The following is an 18,550-nucleotide window of genomic DNA, read 5'->3' as shown; positions in this document are numbered from 1 at the left end:
CGAAAAACATGTCCGTGAGAGTGCATGTAAGAAAGTAATAAGAAATCTGCTTGTTAGAGTGGGAGCGCTTATGGGGCATTTGTGGACGTAGATTCAAAATGATGCATAATGCAATAGATTTTTCTTAATTTTGTTGAAACAGCATTTTGAAAGATTTTTCAGTAATTATGACGCAGATATTCTCTAGGTCATTGTCAAGGATACTATGGGAAAATATTAAAACGCGTAATATTATTTTCTATTAAGACTAACAATTCTTAGGTCTTTTGCTATTACCTGTACCTGTGACGTACTTTTATAGTTATTACTTTACATTTCGAAAGTCCTAGCACAGGCCTGAATGAAAAGTAAGGATCCTCTATCGGTTTGAGGCTGTTTCTCAAGATTAAACTAGAAACGAACTTTATTAATTTAACAATAATTGGTGAAAATTCGAAATAACCTGGTCACTTTATACGAAAATGACAGCTACTTCGTAGGGTTTCTCGAGGTTTGTTTTGTCGATTTTATTTTCCAAAAATATTTCAATCTCTTATTATTTTTTGTAAAAAATTTGTTTTTTTATTTACTAATTATCACGGTTAATCATTAGAAACTCAAAGGCACCCGATTTATTCTTAGTGGAAACAAGCCTATTGGTCACTGGCTCTTTCTCTAAAACAAGTGTTGGGAGGTCTACACATCGAGCTCTAAATGGCGTCGGAATCGCTGCTGCATAAGATGATGAAAATGGGACTTGGGTAAATTCGAACTTAAAATCTTTTTATTATACTCTTGAAAAGCTCACAAACATATTATAATAGTATTTTGCAATTAGGCAGGTACATGTTAATTTGAACTCTTTCTATATCTGTTATAAATTTCGAAAATTAATACATAATCATTCAACAGTAAATGGTAACAATTATTTGATTTTTATATATTGATATTAGCAATAATAGCAGGTTTTAGTCAGTTATTCCATTATTTATGCCACTTTAGTCGATGACGGTGAAGTTGATGGCTTAGATTTTGTTAACGGTATTGGTTTCTTCTTCGTATGAACTGAAAAATAAAAAAATAATGAGTATAAAACCGAATTATCAGATTGGAGAGTGGCCAGTGCTCCGCAGACTTACAGTATAGTAGCACACATCATATCATTTCACCTGCCGTTTGATATCTTAAAATATATAATTATTTGGATAGAAAAATTTTAAAAGCAAACACTTCCGGTTCCCACTATATTTTATATAATTTCAAAGTTACTTTAATTTTATTCAAATTTACGTTATTTCAGCAAATCTGAAATTTATATATGATACTTCTTCTTCTTCTTGTTCTTATTTTTTCAAATAGACAGCCTAAGTTGTGACTCCGAGGACCAGCTCTCATACCAGCGCTTTGGTGGTCTTCCAGGCGGTCTACTTGTATTGGGTCTCTCTTCCTTTGCGATTTTCGCCAGTCGATCGTCGTCCATTCTATTGACATGATCTCTCCATGCTCTTCTTCTAGTTCTGGCCCATCTCACTATATCCGGGACGTCACACATAAGTAGTTGCAGTCTCCGCCCTCGTTTCTATGGCGTATGTCATTACTGGTCTAACACAAGTTTTATATATCCGTGTTTTGCTTCCGATACTTAAAAATTTATTCCTCCATATCACGGTTCGAAGGAATCCTGATATTCTAGATTCTGCTGTTGTTTGCGTTTTGACTTCTTGCTTCAAGTTCCTATTGCTCGTGATGTTAACCCCTAAATATTTAAAAGACATAACCTGTTATACACTTTTATTATAAATTGTCAGTTTGCATCTTCTTGGTTCTCTCGCTATTGTCAAGGATTGTGTCTTTTGTGTCGATATGATCATATGATCATATGATACTTATGTTATTATTATACACATAGATTTAAAAAGCAGATATATAGGCTGGTTCTAAGATGCAGGCAGACCGCATAATACTGCCAATCGTGTTAATAAAGAAGCATGATTTCGATTCTCTCATGTCATTACTACAGTCATTGAAGGTTAAAAAGTGTCATATTACGCACCTCTACTTTCCGCCCTCATATCTAATCTATGGACAGTAATGAAATTCTTTCCACCTAAATTTTACGTTGGCTAAAAAAAATCACAAGGATCTACTGCTATTCGTCAGAACTGTCAACTTTCGTTAGATCAATGCAGCACTCTAAATCTTCCAACTTTTGTAGATCTTCATCGCCCTTGTTTTCAGAGTTACTACATTTATTATACATAATACCAAGTATGACTGTAAATAGCAAAAGATATTTTATTGCGTTTCATTGATTTACCTGATAGATGTTGGACCGAATCGGCTACAAAAATTTGTTTTACCTGGAATAAATTAGTTTACTCTCCAAAGGAAACTAAATATTTCTTGTGCCTGGAATGTTGGAATGGTCCGCTACTCCAAAACTTGGAAGATTTATAATCATTATAATTGTAAGTGTTTTCTGTATAAAAAATGATATGACCATGATTTAAAATAAGATTAATAAAATGTAATATTTTAACAAATTATTTACATGTATTCATTCTGATTTACTGTCGTCGACAGTGAGATGATAGAATCGGAATCATGCTTCTTCATTAGCGCGACTGAGAAAGTACCGGGATCTGCCTGCATCTTAGAACCGGCCTATGTGTCTCCATTTGTAAATATATGTATATAATAATAATATAAATAACACTCATAAACTGTAGCTATGATGGAACCCCTGCTCCTTGCAAATTTAAAAGTGAGAGAATCAAAATCGAGGTAAATTTATATAAAATTAAAGTAGCTTTGAAATTATATAAAATATAGTAGGAACCTGAATAAGTGTCTGATATCAAAACATCTGATATGCTGCAAGCAAGTTTTGATAGTCAATATTTATGCCTTTCGACGCACAATCAGAGGAACCCTCGATGGAAATAGTGAACCCCATTTCACCAACGGCAGGTGAAACAGTATACCTGGCACTAATATGAAAGTTAATACTATACTGTAAGTCTACGCACCTGTCTCCTGGACTATTGCAATTATAATCTATACATTTCATTATATTTGTAAATCGTCTTGATTTTTGGTTTCTTCTGTTATAAAATTGGTTTTTTTCTCTAGCCGGGATGATAAGCTCGTTTTTTGTCCCTGGTATGCGGGATAAAAAACTTACTTTTCTTCTCATCCCGGCGAGAGGAAAAATAGTATACCAGTCATGGCCCCATGGACCAGATATGGCCCCTGCGCCATATCAATAAGGCTCGCGATCGCAATGTGTTACAGAAAGAAGAATAATGTTTTTTAGAGCTTTTAGACTTACTCGTACTCTCAAGTCTACGGATGTTTATAAGTAATTTCAAGGGCAGCGCGTGCCTAGACAAGCGAGACAGAAAGACAGTATCGCCATCTCTTAACAGCAAGTGCAAATATCCTATTATTTTTGTTGAAAACGATAGAATGTTCCCAGCGCTTCGAGTCTAGACTAGAACCTTCCTTAACCATATAAAACGACTGTGTCGGAGCGACCTGAGTCAGATGAGTCGTGTAATCGAAGCGATACGGTTGGAGAAGGATTTTAATTGTACTGCGAAGTAGTGACTGTGAAGGTATTGTGCATTTGTTTGTGCCGTGAGCGTGCGATATCCATAATTGTTGTGTCGAGTTCCATAATTAATACAATTTTGGCATGACGTTAAATTGATAGTGAGTGTAGAGTTTTTCAATCTGAATGAGAAATAGGCTAGTTGAGAAAATTTGTGAATTATTATTATCTATTTCACCTCAAAAATAAATATAGATATTATTTTAAGAAAAATAGGTTTTTTACGTTAGTATTTTAAGTTTTTAGAAATAAACTTGAAATTGGCCGCTAAAAAGGCCAAGACTGTCATGGCGTCTTGAATGACGTCACACCTCGCGAAACAGCTGTTTGTTTATGACAGTCAATTGTGTGTTTTTTTAATAAATAATGGATTCCTCGTATTATAAATACTGTATAGTGCCTCAATGTGAAAGTATAACGATAAAAACGCCAGACAAATAAAGAAATACGAAGAAAGTGGTTAAAAATGGCAAAGGGGCAATATGCTCTTACTTTATCAACTAATTCCACAAATTATTTCTGTGAAGATCATTTTAATGTAAGTATCAAACAATACTTGATGTATATATTTATAAATGTATAGTAAAAGGAATGAATTTTGCAAAATCTACATAATATACCAAACATAACATATAAAATATTAGGACTTAATTAAATTTAAGTTATTGAAACTTTGTATACGCTAACCTCAAATTCAGTTAATTATTTTCATTCCACAGTGGGTAAATGCGACTCTCTGACTGGTAACTGCTAATTAAATAAGACATTTTTTGTTCTTTACATAATACGAGTACTTACATATTACATATATCATGGTTAATCATTAGAAACTCAAAACCATCCGATTTATTCTTAGTGGAAACAAGCCTATTGCATATTTTTTCATAGAATGGAAAGGTAAACCACTGTGTTTGATTTGTAATCGAACAGTTGCTGTTTGTAAGGAGTTTAATTAGAAGAGTCACTATGATACTAAAAGACAATAATTTAAAATTCGATTATTACGCTGAAAATATAAGAATCGGCACGATGTAAAGGATCTAACGTAATGTGCAATAATAAATGTCATAATGTATTGGAACAAAGATTAATTTTTTATTTCACTTATGACTACATTCGAACAATAAACATTGATATTAAATAATTATCCTTCTACTGCTGAAAACTTGGGAATTCTGATATCTAAAGGAAGTTTGCTTGACTAAATTAGTCTCACTCAGATTTGAAGTAAATTGTTAATTTAAAGTCCAAACTATGTCATGTTTGGGCTTTGACTGAGACTTTAAATTAGTTAAGTGGCACATTCTACATATAATGAATATATCATTTATTATATTCTTCACTTAGATTTCTATAGAACTTTTGGAACATAAAAAATGAAATTAATCTTCGAATGTTTTCAATTGGAGAGGAGTGGTTAATGTTTCAAGTACTATCTAAATAATCCTTTCTTTATTTGTGAAAAAAAATACAAACCTGTTTCTAAATAAATTGGTCCTTCTGGTTTTTTAATTTTGTGGTTGGGCGATCCAGCTTCTATTCCATAGGTCAATTTGTACACTGGTAGAGGTATAACAGTTGAAGAAATAGGTACGAGTACTGAAAATAATAAACAGCAAATCAATAAACTTAGAGAACGTATTTTTCATAGATAATTCACAACTGTATTTTGTTCACATGAGATTTTGCGCGTATTGAGAGTGCCTCAATGGCCAGAGCAGTGCAATCAAGACATGGTTAGGTTAGGTTACTCCTCGACAACCAGTTTTATACAAAATGGATATCAAACGAGAATTGAAGTTAAAAAATTATGTATTTGTTCCATATTCGTATAAATTTTGAGAAAATGGAATATAACAACATTTGCGCAATTTATAAACTGTACAAATATCCCTATAAAATCGTTACTTGGATCAGTTTATGAGAGTGTAGCAATGAGCTGTTAATTCTGATTCTCTCAGATAAACATTACGGTTTCTGAGTATTACTAATTTTTCAATGTAAATGATCAGGGACTGGTTTTTAACACTAATCCACTACTTTGAATTTTTACTTAAACTGTAATGAATGAGAGGTTGATTGAAATTTGAGCTCGCTAACTTGTTCACTAACCTCATATTTTCGGAGTCTTAACTTTGTGAATAGTTTTAAGGGGGTCGAATACACTTAGTTCAGAGAAAGATGTGTGAGAGGTTACCTTCATAACAGGTTCGATTTGATAAATGTTTTGTAAAAAGTTACTGCTGAAATATTTTTTATTGTTTAAAGCAACTTCTAGTTTATTTAAACAAAATTGAGATAAGTTCTAAAGATGCTTCTACCTTTTTTCGCTTCTGTCAAAGGCTGGTTGTGTTAAATTTAATATCAAGTCTTCGTTCCATCTGGGTGGTTATAAATTGGAGCCCGATGATTAATTGTAGTGAAGGAAAGAAAGCTTGAAAATTATATGCTGCAATGAAAATAAGGAATCGAGGAATCAATTTCTTTTAAATATTAATTAGTGAATTTACAACATAAGTGACTACTGCTCCGCAATAAATTATTAACGATTTTAAAAAATATTGAACGAAAAACGTAGAAGACTGATTGTTCGAATTTTATAAAGTTATATGAATGATACAATTTTTACACGAATAGATGATAAAGACAAATTTTACATAAGCATGATAAACTAACTTTCCACCGAATTGTAAAATCTTAATACAAAAAAATTAGGCAATTAACATCACTCACTATATCGTGTGATTAACTGAGAAAAACACATTTTTTGCCAAAAATCGATTTTATTCATCAATGTAATCAGTCAGGATAACACTTTTGAAGCCATTGCTTAGCTTGTACAGTATTTTTGTTTCATCAAGAAGCAAAGATAAATCAAAACACGAAATTGTTTTGATAATAACAAAAGTAGCTTCACTTTAATGGCTGTCACTTTTTTCTTACAAATCAAAATTATAATCTGGAAACTTAATGGTGTAATAGCCCTGTAGTACGATTAAAAGCTGAAGAAATTCTTAGTCGGGATCAAAATGGAGACGAAAATTGAAGAATTAGAAGATGGGATAATTGTGATTGCGATTATAATTCAACTTCTGTCCTTTTTTCTCTAAAAGTTTCTACCATTTCTAGCGTCAAAGTGTTGAGGTTTCAGTTTTTACTTCCTACTTTTACTGCTTTATTTATTTGTTGTATTGTTTTTCCCTTTTCCCTTGTGCTACTTGTTTTAGTCAAGATTACTTGGGCCCTTCTTTTCTTATGTCTTTTTCATCTGCCACTTTTATTATTAGGCTTTATGGTTTTCTTAATGTTCCAACTATTTGGTTTTATTTCTCATTCTGTTCATCTTCATTTTCCAGGATATTTTTCTCAGTTATTTCTCCTCTATTACTGTTATTCTATTCTGTGTCTTTTTGTGCATTGGCCAGATTCCACTTCCACATATTTAAATAGTTAGTATTATCTAATCGTATACCTTCAATCGAATATCTTCACATATTTTTTCTTTGAAAATTGTCTTATCTATAGCATAGTATTTGTTCGCTATTTCTATATCTATTTCTCCATATTTTGAGAAAGTGACTCCCAGGGAATCAAATGTGATCACTCTATCTATTCTTTGTCCTTTCATTATTAGATCCTCTTCATGTTTCTAGTAGCCAATTATACTCCAAGTCATAGTTTTTCTCTTGTTTCTTTTAAATTCTCTCGATCTTTTTCTGTCTATTTGTACCTTTCCTGCTCTTATATAGTCCTATTTTTCTCATTCTATCTTAAATCATTTTGTCGATTGTGTCGATTATAACAGTTTAGATGATTATAAATAAATGTAATCGCCGTTTATACAATGAGTAGTGGTATTTCCAAATTCATGCGACAAAATTTAGGAGGTGATTACTCGTATGAGGTCTTTCCTATAAAAAATATCATCCCTGAAACGTAGTGCATAAAATTGACAATTTATGACAATTTTTTTCAGAATGTCTCTTTATGGCTAACTGTTTACATGACACGTACAACGATCTAAAAATTCACATATCTCCTAAGTCATAAATTTTATCAAGTTAAACCAGTACCTTTTTGTTAAAAATCAATTGAAAAATTAATTTTTGCTATCTTTAGATTGTACAGGTTGTCCCTGTAAAACTTACGGATTGAACATGAGCCGCCATGGTCTTCAGATAGTAGTGTGAATTATTATTTGTTCTGTCGAACACACAATTTAAATTTAAAGGCCTATAACTCAGAAACGAGGCGTCATATGAGAATATTTTAAGCATCAAGTCCAGGAACACTCTGTAGTTAATTAATCTCAGTTGATATTCTATTATAGAAATTTATAAAAAACTATACAAATTATTTATTGTAAATTATATTAATATTATAATAACAAAACTAACTCTATAAACAATCGTCTTTTAATATAATCAAAAATTCGTTTCAACAAAATAAAAGGTTATAACCTTGACACACATACCTGGTTCTAAGGCATTGTTGTCATTCATACGATACATAGTCGGATGACTTTCTACAAATACTACACTCAAACAAATTACTAAGAAACCCTTAAACATTTTGTGAACTATAAAAACAACACCTCGCGAAATCAACTATACTATTGGATTAAAAACAAGAAATCTACTAAAAAATACTTAAAAGGAATTTGCAAGAACAAGTGGGTGGACCAAGTAAATATTGGTTGTAATGGAATTGAAAAATTCTTTTTGATTTGTAGCGAATTTTACGTTTTTACATGAATCCTTACACGGTCAAGTTGATTGATTCAATTTACCCTTATTTTGTGCTCTATCATACGTTATTTTAACTTTAAACAGAATACAAACAAATTTATTTTGGTCTCATTATAGGAATAGTTCTGCTTTGTAACCAATGAAAAAAAAAGTATTTCTTCAATCGTATAATAATAGAAACGCATGTACTAGTAAAATAATCTTTAAAAAAGATAGCAACCCCTTATTCCGTTATCGTAATCCTGAATGTGGAAACTCCATTTTAATAATCATTTGATATGATGGTAGAGGTAATTGGGACTCGGATTCATAACGAAGTCAAATTTAATGTGTAGATATTGAACTGCATACATACATTAACAGTTTTAGAAGAAAGACATTTTCAAATTCAAAAAACTGTCCAAGGTTTTCTGCTTTGAAGTAGAACATCGTATTTTTGCAGTTATGTCATAACATCGTCTAAGTGGCACTGCCTCCAATACCACCAGTCCATCCGTGGGAGTCATAACTGGTTCAGTCGCAGCACTATCATCTTCTTTTATTTGGATCAAATACCATTTCAATTATACCAGAATCATTCAGTTCATTTTATTCATCTTTGCTTCACCACTCGGCAATGTTACCAATTAGAAAAGAGTTCCATATGAGTATATTGCTTGTTTGGGTGACTAAACCCTAAGCTACACAAAATCTCGAATTATCCAATTATCCAGTGCAGATAACTTATTCATACAAGTTATGCAAGTTATATGATTTTAACTAAATAAATTAATAAAGAGTTGAAGAGTAAACAATGAATTTTGTCACATCTAAAATGGATTAAGGCTTGAAGAAAAAGTCTCGGAAGCTATTATGTATTTGCTATTTTAGAAAGAGAAAACTGCTCGGATCTAAAATGAGATGGTTTATGTGTGAAAAAATTGAATTACTTGCTAGATAGTAGATAGAAAAACATAGGAGAATGATTTAGCCATGTGTGAATACAATTTTATAAAGTATCTTTGGTAGCAAACTAGGGATCTATTTCGAACTTCTTCTTAAGGTTTCTCAAACGCAGAAGAATAAATATTCATAGATAGAGTGACATGATTCAAGAATGTACAAAGTTTTTACAAAAAGTGAAACAGAATTAAATATACGATGCGATATTGAGAATCTCCAAGTAAGATAGCTCCTATGAGGTGAGTTAAGCTTTGAGATAGTACAAGTCACTCCAAAAATACGTTTGATCTTGGGTTTTAATTAATAAAATGTCAAATAGCTTTGAATATAAAATTCGACCGGTAACGAATTTACGAGATTTACTCACCTTAGATCTTATCCAGTTCACCAAGACACCAGAGCTGTCTTCAACACAGCTTCGTTCACAACTAACACTCTTTTTTATCAGACGAATCCGTGGAAAACCGGTAAAAATTAATACGTCGTCATTAAGCTACGAAATCTACTCACTGATTTCTATACAAATGTGTTCCTGGAAACATTTTTGCACTATGAAGCTGATATCGTAGAAACATGGTTTTGAAAGTGTTTAACAGCTTCTTAGAATGATGTCATTAGGTAATAAATCGAGTGATTATGGGCAATGAGACCTTAATTCGATGTTTTCTCCAAACTTTTAGTTGTTTGACGTACTTTTTAGGGGCAGGCATGCGGAATTAATATAGAACAATTGCACGATTGCAGTCTACGATATCCTAAGAAGCGCCTGTATCTATATGTAACTCTCATGCCGATTTTCTTTGATCATGTTGTACATAGCGTTGATGTTTCTTGAAATAACAACCGATTTTGGCTGACACTTATCACTGATAGACGCACGACCATGACGAAATTCTGCATACTAATTGTAAACAGTCTTCTCTGATGGTGCTACTAAAAGCTGCACTAAGCGATTCTATGCATAGGGTTATTCAGTAAGGCATTTTTTAAAATCATTAAATATTATTCACTTTAAGCCTTCACAGGTGATTTGAATTTTTGTACAAATTTGCTTTTTTAAACGTTCACTATCGAAAATTTACTCAATTTCTAAATTGCCACTGGCTTCTCAACAACAAACGTCCTGCTCCTACTCATTAACCTATAGTTCGATTGTAAAACTTGAAAAGCCAACCCTCGTAGAAATTCATTTCTTTTATATATATTCTACACTGAAATCAAAACATATCGTATATTACCGATATTTTCGACATCTAATTCTTGTGATGCCGAATTTTCTATGTTTACTGCTTTAAACTCAAAAGCTCATTACTAAAGGTTTTATTTAGAGTAAAAATCAGTTTCATTTGACATTTGTCAACTCAAACGTGTATTTTTTATGTGATATCAAGATGAGCACCATTTTCATTTTTTTTATCTACGAATATTTTTTTTTGGATAGCGTTCCTCACGTAGAAGTTTTGCCCTAGAGGTTGACAAAAACGCATTAGTTTGATATCCAATTACTTCTTTATCACATTTAATTCAAGCCTCCAATTTTTACCAAGCAATTATGTCATTTTGAGTTTTCATAATATATTTCTCCATTCTGTATTAATTGATTCACAGTAAGAGCTTCAAACTTTGACTTTATCATTAATCAGTTTTTTTACAGAAACAAGCTAACATATATTCAACTGAAAGATCGATGTTTACACAAAAATACGCATATAGACCTTTTAGAATCCTATCAGACATCTTTATAACTATCAAGGATGTTTAGTAGTCTCATAAATATTCGGTCATCACAACCAAACACGACCCAACTTCACACTCTTCTCGATTTCATGATTTTTAGCAGACAAGTAGAGAACAGTTTTTATTTTCAAAAGAAAGGGCAGAAATGTTCCTCTAGTGAAATCTATGAATCAACTTTCGGAAGGTTCCTGGTGTATGGCTTTATAATCGGATGCAAGCGCCTAAAAAAACTAGTTTCCATCTCACGTCGCAAATCTGTCATCATCTACCATTGCTTTTAGATCCATCTACTTAATTCTGATAATCTCTCGTATGTCTCTTATATTTTTACTAAAGTACTACACAATACTCTGTTTTAAAGACAATATTTTTGAATCAACGTGGTCATATTTGTTGAATTAATTAAACTACTGTTTCTGAACGTTATAGAGAATTTGATACATATCGAATATTTCTTTGGTTGACTCTACTTCAACGTAGTGAAAGTGAATCAGAATCAAGTTGTTCGCATAGGAGAGGTCGTGGGATGTTGACTTTGATGTCACTGTCGTTTACTTTTCATCGTCAGAGGTATGAATAAGGTAGTTGGTTTTTAATTATCATAAACGACAGGTGCCCACAACCTGTATAATATATTTGTATGATCAACTAACTTTATCAAGTTGGTCTTTCTTTTGTATTTATTGTACAGTTCTAATACATGAAATTTATTCATGTCCATTCCTAATGATCAATAATTTGTTTTGCAAAATGGCTTCTGTTCGGCTTTAAATATTAAATTTCACTATAAAGGTGCTTCGCACTCTCGATTATATCAAAATCTGTCAACATCCTACAATCGATAATTCCACCGATGTTTGTAGCCTAACGTGCAAAAGGGAAATAGATGTTCAATTTCAGATAAACTATTAACAAACAATATCCATGTTACTGAAGTATGTTTAATCATTGGCGTACCGGTTATACAAGATTTAATTTTTGTAGTCATTAAGTATGTTGTGCGTGACATCTGAATTAAAGTTATTGTATGATATACAGCTGTGAATCAAATCGCCATTAAAGACACTTAAGATATTCAGCTGGGGCCTATGTTTCAATAGAAGTATTTTAAAGATGAAGTTTTAGGTCATGCTTCGATAAAAGTCTTTGAAAGAAACAGCTGTGTAAAAAAAAGTTGAGACTCAAAGTCTCTAAAATATAAAGCTATAGGACAAGTTTTGATGAAAGTATTTGTCAAATGAAAGTCTGTATATTCACAAAGTTAACTTGATTGAAATATGAAGCTTTGGGCCGTGTTTCGAAGGCATTGTAATAAAAATCTGTTGACTATATCTCCACTGAAGTTCTTGTGAGGTAATGCTGTGCATCCATCGTTCAATGGAAGTCTTTCTAAGAAAAAGATCTGGGAGTACCTGTGGACTATGTATTCATCACAGTATTTATTCGTAAAATAATGCTGTAAATAATATTACCATCAAAGTCTTTGAAAGACGAAGCTGTGGATTGCAGGTCTTTGTGAGAGAATGTTTTCAGACATGATGAAGTATTAATAAAACAAAACTCCGAATCTTATTTAAATTAAAGTTATAATAAGCGGCTATAAACCATATATCGATGGAAGTCTTTGTAAAAAAGCTAATTAAAAGCTAATTGCCATATCTTAACTGAAATGTTTGAAGATTAAGCAATAAATATTGTCGCATTTGGAAGATGAAGCTGGTAGTTATTTTTTGATGAAAGTCTTCATAAGAGAAAGGTGATGGCTATATCCCCATTAAGGTACTTATTTGTAAAGTAATACTGTGAATCATATCTGAATTGAAATCTATGCAAGATAAAGCTTTCAATTATTCTCCTGCTTGAAGATGCGGCAATTTACATAACAAATTCAGCGCAAACAATAATTTCAAACACGTAAAGGGTTAGACGATCGCTCAAACATTAAATACAGGAGATAAATATTGTTTCAATGTGTGTCGGCGTTTCGGGGATCAATTGTCAATTAATTGAAATCATTCAAATATGTCTGTCGATAGGGATACGCGTCTACACTAGCTTAAAATCTAACAGGTTGAGATTACCTATGTCACGCGATATCCGATTTGATTAACAAATAAACAATATGCGTATATGGAACGCTTTGTTTTGCTACAAGATTAACTCTTTATTGAAACAAAGAGAATTAATTTTGCTAACTTGAAAAATGATGATTGTAATTAGAATATTATGTATTATTTAGTATTCTTTTTAATCAGAACTTTCAGATTGAGAACGTTAGAGTCTTCTAAGACAAATAATACAAAGATTAAGTAAAGACAAACTATTTGGCCTAATTTGGTGGAAAGATATTAAGTAGACGAAATAATTCGGATGTCAGAGGTACTAGATATCAAGAACCAAACCCCAATATAACGAATTAATTAATTGTTGTCATACCACTAACTCATCTAACCATTAGTCAAGCAGCCCAGTTTAACAATGGTTTTCAACATCTAGGCTCTTCGTATATTTTAACAGAGTATTAATAAATCCGGAGAAAACAATCAAATATTTTAGGTTACCTTGTTACTCTGCGTAGCAGCATATAAAGTGTTAAATGGTCTCTAATTTTAGAAGTTGGCTGAAAATTTTATATGGAGGTAGCTTCGAACCAGGAGAAGGACATAAAATGTAGTATAACAAAACGTAACAAACAAAAAAACAAAAAATTCGTTAACCAAAACAGCAATTTAACCTTTCATTTGTTAAAAATGGTACAACAAAACGCAGCTAACACAGAATAATGTTATCTATGGTTAATATGATTGAAAATTTGACAATTAGAAGTTGACCGATTGATATGTTTGTTTCGAGTTTCTATTAGCTTATCATGCCGATATTATCATTAATAAATACCGCGACCAAGGCGATCGAATCTTTCCCAACAAAGCCGTAACGCAACTATGATTCGAAACATTGCAAATGAAAGAATTGAAGAACAACAAGAAATTACACGTGAAGAAACGATGAAGAAATTTATGAAGTACTGATTTGAAGCGAGTGAAGAGTTGCTGGCGAATATTGTGGTGCATTGAAGTTTCCCAGAGAAATTCCAGGTTTGTACTGCCTTAGTGATGAAGTGAAATTGCCACTATTAATTCCTCTATATTTCTACTAGGGTCGTACGAGGCATATTTTTTAAGTAAGTACCGTTTTGGAATTTAAAGTGCAAAGATATCGCAATAATTTTATTTTTACATGAAAGCCTGTACCTTAATCTACTTTTCTACATAATTTCCGGGAATATTGAGGCACTTGTCATAACGTGGCACCAGTTTTTGAATACCCTCCTCATAAAATTCTGCCGCCTGACTTGTTAACCTCTGTATCACAACTGTTTTGACTTCGTTACCGTCTTGAAGACGCTGACCGCCCAGGTGTTTCTTCAAGTGCAAGAACAAATGGTAGCCGCTGGGCGCCAGATCAGGGCTGTAGGGAGGATGATCTAGAGTTTCCCATTGAAAAGATTTGTTGAGATCTTTGGTCCGATTACCCACATGTGGACCGGCATTGTCATGCAGCACCTGCACTCACCCATTTCCTTACCATTCCATCACTCATAATGTTTTGTTCGTAAACTTCACAGATCTCACGATGAATATCGATCGGTTTTACGCCTTTAGCACTAAGAAATCGTATAATTATATACTTCACAATCGGCGGGACTCACGATTGTCGGAGGCATCTTAAACACTCAGTAAACAACGTACACAATGAAGAATCACACCGTAATGGCGTCAGTGCATAGACAAGAGATGTAGGTAACCAGCGCGCATGTGCGGAACGTCGACCTTGGGGTTGCGGCGGCGGAATCGCAAAACGGTACTTACTTAAAAAATATGCCTCGTACTAGGGTCAATTCTACCTGATCCATTAGAAAAAAAATCCCAGGTAAAGGTAAACCAGAGAAGTAGGACCTTTGCAAATAAACATTACTTGGTTTTTCTTTCGAATTATAACAATAATAACAGACACTCAAAATTTTTTATTAAAATTATATTTTGTAAATAATTTGGCCTGGAAATTTATAATTAAGTATAATAATAAAAAATAAAACTGATAATTGAAAATTAATGTGAATTTTCTGAGAAAACTATAATGAAAACTGGTTAAACTCAGCCTAAAATGTCATAATTATGTATTCTATTGTTAACCGAATGCTTGTGGGTGGAAAGATTATCTGTTGATGTGTAAAAGTGACTATGTGACTATGTGACACTCTCAGATCCATTGAGCACACAGCATGGTTATGCTGCTAACTGACGTTTTTTCCACCGTGATAAATACGACTCGTATAAAATTACTTTATATTATAACATTGTTCTATAAAATGATCTCCGGTTGGGAAAAATATTTCTACTTACCTGGTATTCCTTGTTTGGCTTCTTGCATCGATGAGGAGGGCGAATGGACTTCCTCGAACGACAACCCTTTCTATAGCGGTGTGAAAGGCTGACTTGGTTACGGTTCCTTGGAGTTTTGGAGCGCGGGAAAGAATAGAACTCTTGTGAATAGTAATTTCGAGGAAGAACTATATTCAACATTTTCAACGTTGCTATTACTTCGTTACAAAATATTAACAACTAGAAGCCTACGAATATTTATAGAATATTTGGAAAGTATTCACCTGTGTTATTGGAAACACGTCAGATATACTTTTCTGAACTTGAGAAAATCATCATCAATTTTTAATATAATACTAAAATTTTTATTATAGCAATTTTTTCAAGCACAACACATGTTATAAAGCATAAGTTGGAACTAAATTGAATGGAGGTATTGGAAATGTCCTAGCTTCGAACGAGTACGGCCCATACTAATCAGTAAATTTACTGGGCTTAGAATTTAAACTCTATCTACTATTGCCCTACTACCGAAATCCTTAAACTGAAGACTAAATTATTTTTAAGTAAAAAACTGGACGTTAATTGTCTTTTCACAATTTGTGACCTATACGAACTCTTGTTCCAAAATAATACGTTCTGTTATATCTTACCATAAGTTAATTATACTTCAGGCTTCTCTCTACAATTCAAGTACTTATTGCCCCATTTCAAACTTCTTTGATAGTCACTATTCACTATTTTCACTGAACGTCAACTTCAACTTCACAAGAAATGGGTGAAGAAAAATGTTAGATACCTAATGACATTATTTAAAAAGAAAATTCTATCTAAAATCCAGTTTGTTATTTTTCGAAATTAATCCGCAATTTTGAAGAATTCGCATGTCGACTCATGGTCTAATCTTTTTGGTGTTGTTGCACAGCATAACATACCATATTATAAATCATGATCAACCAAAGCATTGTGTGGAAGAAAAAGAAATACATGAGCATATTGGAAGTACAAATACGAGACGTCAATATTTGATATAATTATAATGTTACACCTTGTGTTGCGCCGCTTCACTATGACTGTGAATGTTGCGACCATCAAGATCGTCGATAATAGGAATTAGACGAAGAGACTCAACAGAATGAAGCCCTTTGAGTTATTTAATGGTATATTAGTGGCAAACAGAATACACAAAGGTCTCTACAACGTTATGCATTAGAATCGAAGGAAACACTGTTGAATAAAACTTTTAATTTTGAAATAGAAGGTAAATTGAGTAGGATTGATTGATGTAAGCGATAAAATCGTAATTACAGAAAAACTAAAGCCCAAAACAACAGAAATATTGATGAGAATATATGATAAGACACGTAACAATGTAATGAAATGAAATTAATTTTAATTAGTCATTTTATACGCACACCTTTTTCGAATTTCTATTCACGCTACTGTAAATCATTTTACGAACATTATTAAACGTTTCGAAAGATATTAACTTAAGATATGAAGTTAAAATGTGAACTTCAAGATGATTTCAAAAACAAGTGGATACGGTTATTAAAATTTTTACTGCGCTCTTTTACCGTCTTCTTCTTTCTCTTTGGAAAAATTACTTCTGTGTCGGTAAACAAAGCATTCTCGGTAAATAGTAAGAACATGGCGGAAAAAGGCCGATGCTAACAACCCTCGGGGAATTACTGTTCCCAGAATTAAAATATTTTCTACAAAGTTTTAAATGGAAACAGAGAGAAAAGCATATTTTAGAACATAATTTAATATTGGAATCGTAACAACAGTAAATATGATATTTGTATCCATAACTATCCCTTGATATATGGGTTAATAAAAAATATCAAGTAATCCTCATGTCAAAATTTAATACATTGCTTTGAGGCAGTTTTATAAAAATCAATTTTTCTTTTTTGTGAATTTCTATCATGTCTTTAGTTTGTGTCGTGGACAAAATGATCACTACAATCAGTTCGAGTGCTTCTGATGAATTTGAAATCCTCCTCCCAACATATTGGCGTCAGCCGCAAGCCTAACATTCAGTTACCTATAAAACCAAAGAGGAAGTATCACACCGTATACAAAAGGAAGTTACATTTTCCAAAAATGTGTAACACGTGTTGTTGCTGAAGTGAACAAGAAATTTTATAAAAATCAATTTTTCTTTTTTGTGTTTTTTGTGAATTTCTATCATGACTTTAGTTTGTGTCGTGGACAAAATGATCACTACAATCAGTTCGAGTGCTTCTGATGAATTTGAAATCCTCCTCCCAACATATTGGCGTTAGCCGCAAGCCCAACATTCAGTTACCTATAAAACCAAAGAGGAAGTATCACACCGTATACAAAAGGAAGTTACATTTTCCAAAAATGTGTAACACGTGTTGTTGCTGAAGTGAACAAGAAATTTTATAAAAATCAATTTTTCTTTTTTGTGTTTTTTGTGAATTTCTATCATGACTTTAGTTTGTGTCGTGGACAAAATGATCACTACAATCAGTTCGAGTGCTTCTGATGAATTTGAAATCCTCCTCCCAACATATTGGCGTTAGCCGCAAGCCCAACATTCAGTTACCTATAAAACCAAAGAGGAAGTATCACACCGTATACAAAAGGAAGTTACATTTTCCAAAAATGTGTAACACGTGTTGTTGCTGAAGTGAACAAGAAATTTTATAAAAATCAATTTTTCTTTTTTGTGTTTTTTGTGAATTTCTATCATGACTTTAGTTTGTGTCGTGGACAAAATGTTCACTACAATCAGTTCGAGTGCTTCTGATGAATTTGAAATCCTCCTCCCAACATATTGGCGTCAGCCGCAAGCCCAACATTCAGCTACCTATAAAACCAAAGAGGAAGTATCACACCGTCTACAAAAGGAAGTTGCATTTTCCAAAAATGTGTAACACGTGTTGTTGCTGAAGTGAACAAGAAGTACAAGTCGTCTTCACTATAGGCTTTTTATTGGACCATAACATCCATCTAAAAAATTATATGAACCTACCAGGCATTCCTACAATGCTAACGCGAAAGTTATCCCTCCAAAAAGCTAAGAGTTTTATACCAGAGAAAAAAGTTTTAGTGCCGTTGCAAAATAATTAACAAAAAAAAGGAGCAGATTTAAAATTACAGAAATAAGAGATTTG

At 32.6% G+C, this 18,550-nt stretch overlaps 1 protein-coding gene across 1 annotated transcript; it reads right to left on the bottom strand.

Moving 5' to 3' along the window:
• Positions 1 to 741: 741 nt before the first annotated feature.
• Positions 742 to 8,214, bottom strand: LOC130446611 (uncharacterized). The gene is made up of 3 exons (XM_056782977.1): positions 8,067 to 8,214; positions 5,069 to 5,191; positions 742 to 1,044 (listed from the first exon to the last, which is right to left on the bottom strand). Exons 1-3 carry the CDS (start codon positions 8,161 to 8,163, stop codon positions 968 to 970), a joined length of 297 nt encoding a protein of 98 aa, XP_056638955.1. The 5' UTR covers positions 8,164 to 8,214; the 3' UTR covers positions 742 to 967.
• Between the last annotated feature and the right edge of the window lie 10,336 nt (positions 8,215 to 18,550).

This window comes from Diorhabda sublineata, chromosome 7, assembly GCF_026230105.1.
Source record: "Diorhabda sublineata isolate icDioSubl1.1 chromosome 7, icDioSubl1.1, whole genome shotgun sequence".
Lineage (NCBI taxonomy): Eukaryota > Metazoa > Arthropoda > Insecta > Coleoptera > Chrysomelidae > Diorhabda > Diorhabda sublineata.
The sequence above is the reverse complement of the archived record's forward strand: the minus strand, read 5'-3'. Positions and strand labels throughout refer to the sequence as shown.